General features: G+C 37.2%; 1 protein-coding gene across 1 annotated transcript; it reads right to left on the bottom strand.

Annotated features, from left to right (window-relative positions):
- Positions 1–471: 471 nt before the first annotated feature.
- On the bottom strand, positions 472–6075 carry ccn1l1 (cellular communication network factor 1, like 1). Its single transcript, XM_051895439.1, has 5 exons — positions 5858–6075; positions 5070–5283; positions 3649–3996; positions 3216–3418; positions 472–1588 (listed from the first exon to the last, which is right to left on the bottom strand). Exons 1-5 carry the CDS (start codon positions 5963–5965, stop codon positions 1277–1279), a joined length of 1185 nt encoding a protein of 394 aa, XP_051751399.1. The 5' UTR covers positions 5966–6075; the 3' UTR covers positions 472–1276.
- Positions 6076–8607: the final 2532 nt, after the last annotated feature.

The raw sequence follows: 8607 nt of genomic DNA, 5'->3' as shown, positions 1-8607 counted from the left end.
GTGTGGCTCAAATGTTCTGTAAGCACTGTGGGATTGTACAGTGATCACATATTTCAACCTGCCATCCTGCACATTCTCAACACATTTAGACATTTCCTGTTCACTCGTCATGGCAGTGCTGAAAGTCTCAGCTGTCTGTGAGAGAGTAAGAGACAGAGATAAAGCAATAGAGACAAACTGAGTGAGAGAAGAGGTTGCCACTGATATATTTTTCTCAATCAGTCCTTTAGAAATATTGATCTGGCTGGTGCACATAATATTGTACATTCTAATGAACAAATTGGTGAGTATTTTGTAACTCAGAAGACAGATCTTTCCTATGATGATTAAGTAGCACTAAAACAGCATAATTATTATTGCATTGTTGTTGCCCAGTGTGTGCTCTATTCTATTCTATTCTATTCTATTCTATTCTATTCTATTCTATTCTCTGTTGTTTGTTCAATGTTTGACATACACAAAGCCAAAACGTAACATATAGTACATTTTATTTTACAAAATGAAACTACTAAAATATGCATAAAATGTCTTTGCTCCATATTTGTTATTTGCCATTCACCTCAAAAAATTGAAGTTTGAATATGACACTTCACAAGAACTGAAGTCTGTTAAATATTATAAAATAAAAACAAACATATCAGATATGTACAGTAGGACAGAAACATATTTACACTATATACAGTAAAAAGGGGTATGAATATTGAATTATAGTGAAAATGGTAAATATATATATATATATATTGTGTGTGTGTGTGTGTGTGTGTTTGTGGTCTTGATAAAACCTACATTATGGGGACAAAAAGTCTCCACAAAGATGGCAATATTCAAAATCCTTGTGGGGACATTTTGTGGGCCCCATGAGGAAAACAGCTTATAAATCATACATAATGATGTTTTTTGAAAATTTAAAAATGCAAAAAGTTTTCTGTGATGGGCAGGTTTAGGGTTAGGGGATAGAATATACAGTTTGTACAGTATAAAAATCAGTACGTCTATGGAAAGTCCCCATAAAACATGGAAACCCAATGTGTGTGTGTGTCTGTCTGAAACAAACTTTACAAGCATAATTTACCTCTTACTTACATATAAATACCATATATCCCCTGTATCACATACCTAATAAAACAGCAATCTATAAGTTATATACATATTATTGATATATTGAGACTATTGTTGTATTGTTGAATGCTGAGCTAAAATGTTTCCACAGAAAATTGGATACAGTAGATCCATAGAAATGTGAGAAAATGCTTTTGAATGTGTTTTTGAGTTAATGTCAATGTGCGTATGTGTGAATATCGTTTGGCAGATTGAGGAACTCTGCTTGTGATGTCAGGCCTTGTCTGCTGTTTCTTTGACTGCAGCTGCAGCGCTGTATCCACATGACTTTGCGGGTAAAGTCGTCTCGTTCTGGCTCAGGACAGTGAAAGTGTAGACGGACCGTACGCGTCACAGAGGGAACACAAAAGCGACCGTCTGAGCAGGATCCACATGAACGTGGCCGGTATCGGCGAGCAGTAAAGCATCCTGCAAATACCATCTGCACAGGTTTCTGTGTTCGTGTGGTCCTCTGACACTTCTTTCCTTTCTGAGTAAAGGAAGGGAGAGGAATAGAGAGAAGACATTTAGATATGCCTGTAATGTAAATCTACTTCAATAACAGAGCAGAAGCCACTGACCAGCAATCAAAATATTTAAATTATTATTATTAGTTGTAGTAGTAGTAATAAAATTAAAATAATATAAAATTATAAAAAATATAAGCAGATTCAGATTCGCTCGTTTCTCATTAGCAATCTCTCCAGCGGTCTTGTTGAGCTCCAACATCACTCGCCCTGCTCTGCTTCATATTACAGTAACTTTAATAATCTCATCCATGAACATGATTTCTGCCCGAGTCCCGTCCCGATTCTTTTCCACTGGCTGTAGACATGAAAACAACACATCCCATGATTCTACAAAATCAAGGATAAGCGACTGAATAAGCGACCTCTAGCAGCGAAATTTACATATTATTGCTTTAACAGATCAAATATTCATATGTGATCTCCCAGATGAAGGTTAGTTTTAAAGTATCCAGCAGTTTAATTTTTAACAGTTTGCAAATGACTTACAATTGTATCCTAATTTAGTTACTTGGTGTTTGGTAATGAAGGGCCTACTTTGCATCAGTAACACTGACTCAATGACAAACAACTGATGGCACCTGTATCATATGGATTTGTCATACCAACTAGTATCTAACTAATTAATCAATTGATTGTTAATCATAAATATAGAGGGCTGCTGCTTGGTATAATTGTTTTCAAGAATATTATGTAAATTGGTAAACTATTTAGCATAGGCTACTAAAACAAACACCAAAACTTAACATCTGTTCTGAACTCAGCAAGTCTGGGCAAACCACTGAGTAAGTACCAATCAGAGGCTGCATTTTTATGATGTCATCATGTAGACTTCTTACAAAGTATTTTACAGTATTTTAAATACTGGCATTGCACATCCTCGTACTGCCGACTGTACTATCGAGTTTATATTGAATGGGCATTTCGGACTATAAAGGTAAGAATGAAACGGTCTCTTCTTCACTCAAATTGTCATATTTTCTGTCAGCATTTGACATTTTTCCTCACAAACCCTGAATTTACTGTTTATATACAACGCGCGGTGTTTCTGTGACTGTTCAAAGGAGACAAATGTGAGGCACGCGATTGGTTGTCTGTTGCTAAGCGTCTAGCTGTAACATTCTAATACTGCATCGTTTCACACTGTACAAGATTGGCACCGCAATGTGGGGTTAACACCGCAAAGGCGGTGCTAAACCTGCTCCGGAGCAGGGTTTCATAACCTCGGGTAAAAAGCGGTGCTAACCCCGCTTCTAAATTACAAATCTTTTACCCGGGGTTAAAAGCGGTGTTTAGAACAATGATAACCCAGGGTAAATCGCAGTGTGAAAAGCCCTATAGTGTCGGCCCAGATCCGGCCTACATCTGGTATGTGTGGATTCCACGTCTACCAGATGTGGGTCGGATCTGGGCCGACACTATGTTAATGTGTCTAAACATAATTTTTTATTATTATAATTATTATTAATAATAATAATAATAGTAAAAATAAAATTATTTTTATATACTTTATTTTTGTATACTTTTGAATTATTCATATATTATATTATTTATGTAATTTTGCAGATCCGACTACAGCTGCCACTATACCTTGTGTGATGGTGCAAGGTTGATGCCACACTCTCGTATCTGACAAAGCCTAGTTTCGCTGACGAGCTGACATTCAGGATTACTATTGGTTACACGGCTGGACACGCCCATTCCACAGGTGGCTGAGCACGGGGACCAATCAGTGACCTGCAGTAAGCAGGTGGATGGAGGGATGGCATGGGACTTAGAGGATGAAATCCACTCTAAAGAAAAAGCAAAATAAGAAGGTAAAATATGAATATGTTGACTAAGCTTGTAATTCAAAAACTATGAGCAACATATAAAACCGTAAAAAAATAACCAGTGTTTATAACCATATATAACCAATATTTTTTTTCAGTTAGTGAAAGTTGAGAAACAATGCTGTGTTGGCATACTTTTGAATAGAAATGTAGGGGTGTTTATGTCTCTTTTATTACTTTTATTCATCTACCTTGATAAGGGGCTCCTGCACTGCTGTCCCAAGAAGGAGATGGAGCTACAAGTAACTCGTTGCCTGTGAGGTAAGTGTGCTTTTGTGGAGGTGCGTCAGGCAGCGGATCCACTTCAGCAATGCGGTTGTCATCATCACACACCCACTCCTGGCAGCAGCGGCCAGGCAGTTTGGTGAGGCGGCGGCGGGAACAGGGCCAGTCGGGTAGAGAAATGCGGTGTGGGCACAGTGGGATGCAGCCGACTACTCCATCAACACATGTGCACTGATGCTCACAAGTTGGCTGAAAGTCCTCGCCGTGCTGATAGATCCGTCCATCCAGCTCACATGGGCGACCTTGAGCCTCAGCTAGACGTCAGAATGAACAATAATACTGCTTGATTAGCATGACAATGATGAGTGCCATATTCATCATTGATAAATATTAAACAATAGTGCAGTTTTTCTGTTTATTATTATTATTATTATTATACAATTATAGGTTAATAAGCCTGTTGAAAAATCATCTTAAAGCAGCCTAAAATGGTAGGTCTATGCTGGTTTTCTTAGCCTGGTCTGGTTTATGGGTACTTTTCAGCTTGGCCAAGCTAGGAGACCAGTTTAAACCTGTTAAGACCAGTAAATCTTTTAAGATGTTTTTCAGTACAATGTAAATCAGTTGTTCGCAGCGCCAAAGTCACGTGATTTCAGCAGTTTGGCAGTTTGATACACGATCCGAATCACTGATTCGAAACAAAAGATTTGTAAAGCTTCGAAGCAGTGTTTTGAAATCTGCTGTCACTAGATATTGTTGAAAAGTCGTTATTTTGTTTTTTTGGCGCGCAAAAAGTATTCTTGTCGCTTTATAATATTAAGGTAGAACCACTGTATGAACTGTTTTAAATAAGTTTTGAGTACCTTTCTGGATCTTGAGAGGTTCGGTGACATTGCTGGCAATAGAGGCAGCACTGCACCATCGGATTTCATCAAAAATATCTTAATTTGTGTTCCGAAGATGAACACAACGACATGAGGGTGTAGAACGACATGAGGGTGAGTACTTAATGACATTATTTTCATTTTTGGGTGAACTAACCCTTTAAATATTATATACGGTAAAATAAGATTATTTTATTTATATACTATTATAATATTTATTAATATTTTGAATGTGCTTTTATTTTTATAGTTTCATTTTAGTTTAAGTTTTGGTAATTTTTATTAATTTCTGTTTTTTATATTTGTTTTTAACTTTATTTTTATTTCAGTTTTAGTAGGCCTACATCAGCTTGAACATATTTAATTCAGTTTTTTTTTTTTTTTTATGTTTACATTTTCCATCGAACTTTTCATTTTATTTAAACTTTATTTCAAATAGTTAAAACGATTTTAAATAGTTTTACCAATAACAACACTGTCTAAGATTTCCTTATTCCTCTTACCTCTACACAAGCCTTTGTCAGGGTCTCCTTCGGCCCCTAGGTGGCAGCGCAGTCCTTTGATGTGGTCGCAGGGCTCAGTAGGGCTGCAGTCTTGGTTAAACTGCCTGGCACAGACCCGACAGCACCCACATGGGTCAAGAACCGAACTGATACCAGCAGGACACGAGGGGGGAGATGAAGGGCAAGAGCATTTCGATGGACAGCCACCCTGCACCTGAGAAAGCACAGAAGGAAACAAGTAAGGACTTACGTTAGATTAGACTAGTTTATATGAGACGTTTCCCCTCTTCCATTCCATAAATCAAGACATAATAAGTTGCTTTCACTTAAGAATTTAAACGCCATAGTTATGCAATGAAGCAGATAATTTATTGCAGTAGGCTACCCTCTTTAGTCACTACATTATAAATTCATGCAGCCTCTATATTAGACCACATACAAAAATAGTACTGGCTCTGTGAGCCAAAACCTGACACAAATCAAGCGAAAAAGTGGGTTCAATGCCCTGTAACTCCCTATACTAATATGCTTAATGTAACAGAAGCTTTTATCTGCAATCAAAAACTGACATTGAGAATAAGCAATTTCATACCAGTTCATATTACATGAAGTGAAAATTAATAAAGGATTAAACGTTTTTATTTAAATTATTGATCAGATCTAAAATAAGTTTATGGAAGAGCAGTAACACTTTTTTAATGTACTTAAAGTCAACCTGGATGTCAGATAATGAGTGTATAATGGTACACTATCAGGTTCAAATCTTCAAATAGAGCACAAAAACTCACCTCCACAGCGACCCATGACAGCAGCACCAGTGTGAAAAAATGTCCTTGCCTTAGTATGCTCCTTAGAGGTGACATAGTTTTATCCAAAATGTTTGTGTTCCTCTGCATCTGTCAGTTCAAAAAGAATTTGGTTGGTTGGCAATCTTCACTCACCCCTTAAAGTCTAAGAATTGCAATAAAACTGTAAAGCTCTGCTCCACTCAATTCTCTTAGTGACTGCCACTTTTATAGACAGCTGTGCACAGCCCCCTCTGACATCACACACACACACACACACACACACACACACACACACATACACAGATATGACAGGCCAATTTAGACATACACACTAAGAAAAATATATACGTTTGAAATGTTTTGGTTTATATATTGCCTTTATCCCTTTTATTGCTATATACTTCCATTACTATCTTACTCCATATCATACTTTAGCAAATAAAAACTAGTAGTTCCCATCATGGGATCATTTTATGAATGTAGATTTACTTAATTAAATTAGGTTTTAATTCATTTTAAATGTTACGAATTAAACAGCTTGTAAACATACTTTATCACTAGAAAAAAAACAATTAAAATACCCTTTTAAACATGAAAGTATAATGCAATCATTTAAGGCATTTCTCCTTATACAGAACCTTTTTGGCATAAAGGGTTCTTTAAAATTGATTCTTCTATATAGAACCAATTGAACTTTTTCTCTAAGAGTGTAGAGCTGCTAAAAAATATTGTGTTTGTGTCTGATATTAGGAACTAGTCTGGGCTGTTATGAAATACAGGAAAGGTAGTCTAGCACATTTTCGTCAGAGGAGAGTCCAGTGACACACACACACACACACACACACACACACACACACACACACACACACACACAGCAATCCCTCTCACCTCCCCTGCAAACAGCACAGACAGTATGTCAGACGGCACTCGCTCTCACCGCAGTGGCGGCGAGACATCACACACACATGGCACATAGCTGCCGGCCCGCTCAGTGACGTACTGCATCCACTCACAAAATCTGAGCAAGAGAGAAGGAACGAAAGAAGGAAAATCATCTGTATGAAAGAGTAGGCGTTGTGGAAATATCACTGTGTGGAGCTTTTCATTCATTTCTTTGAGGAGAAGAGAGCAGCTGGAATGACATTCCTCTGATGATGCACTGATGTGACATCTACAGGGTCAGAGGTGAAGTCTGATGGAGATTAGTCACAGTATATATGCAGCAAATGGCTGTAATGGCTGATAATAGAGTCATACGACATGAATAACAAGTGCAATGAGGCACTCAACAGGTGAATCTTAGTTAGGACACATACTGTAAGGACATATTTGAGGCACCATGACGCAAATGCTCGAGCTGTATGCGCAATTAATTATGAGACCAACAAACGGTTAGAAAACTGTTTAAGGAAGTTGAAACTGAATATTGGTCAAACCCAAGCTTATGATGCTGTGGGGTTTTGAGATTTCCTATAATAACATAATAGTTCTGTGGTAGATAGCATGTATGAATTTAACAAATCCATGGCACTAGTTCTTCTCTTCAAGGGTTAGTTCACCCAAAAATGAAAATTCTGTCATTAATTACTCACCCTCATGTCGTTCCACACCCGTAAGACCTTCATTCATCTTTGGAACACAAATTAATATATTTTTCATAAAATCCGTTGGCTCAGTGAGGCCTGCATTGCCAGCAAGGTAATTAACACTTTCAGATGCCCAGAAAGCTACTAAAGACATATTTAAAACAGTTCATGTGACTACAGTGGTTCAACCTTAATGTTATGAAGCGACGAGAATACTTTTTGTGCGCCAAAAAAAACAAAACAACGATTTTATTCAACAATATCCAGTGATGGGTGATTTCAAAACACTGCTTCATGAAGCTTCGAAGATTTACAAATCTTTTGTTTCGAATCAGTGGTTCGAAGCGCGTATCAAACTGCCAAAGTCACGCCCCCAGTGGTGAACTATTGAAATTTCGAAACACTTATGATGTAACAAAGCCTCGTTTACTGAAATCACGTGACTTTGACAGTTTGATACACGCTCCGAACCACTGATTAGAAACAAAAGATTCGTAAAGCTTCAAGCTTCATGAAGCAGTGTTTTGAAATTGCCCATCAGATATTGTTGAATAAAGTTGTTATTTTGTTTTTTTCTCGTTGCTTCATAACATTAAGGTTGAACCACTGTAGTCACATGAACTGTTTTAAATATGTCTTTAGTAGCTTTCTGGGCATTGAAAGTGTTAATTGTCTTGCTTGCAATGCAGGCCTCACTGAGCCATCGGATTTCATCAAAAATATCTTAATTTGTGTTCTGAAGATGAATGAAGGTCTTACGGATGTGGAACGACATGAGGTTGAGTAATTAATGACAGAATTTTCATTTTTGGGTGAACTAACCCTTTAACTACTCACCCTCATGCCCTGTAACCATGTGTGAATGTGTTTTGAAACACAATAGAAGATATTCTCAAATATGTCTTATAGTATTATTATTGTTTTAATACAATGAAAATCAGTGGGGTCCAGTGTTGTTTTGGACCCCATTGACTTTTATTGGACTGGGACAGTTGAAACCCTCTTCAAAATATCTTCTTTTGTCTTCCTTAGAGGAAAGAAAGTTGAATAAGTTTGGAATAATGTGAAGGTGAGTCAATTTTTAGGTGTCAATTTAACCTAACCCCCCCCCCGGTTATTTTTAATTTGTCTTTAATTTGTGCATCACAAGAGAATTCTGTAATT

The sequence above is a fragment of the Ctenopharyngodon idella genome, chromosome 5 (assembly GCF_019924925.1).
Source record: "Ctenopharyngodon idella isolate HZGC_01 chromosome 5, HZGC01, whole genome shotgun sequence".
Taxonomy (NCBI): domain Eukaryota; kingdom Metazoa; phylum Chordata; class Actinopteri; order Cypriniformes; family Xenocyprididae; genus Ctenopharyngodon; species Ctenopharyngodon idella.
The sequence above is the reverse complement of the archived record's forward strand: the minus strand, read 5'-3'. Positions and strand labels throughout refer to the sequence as shown.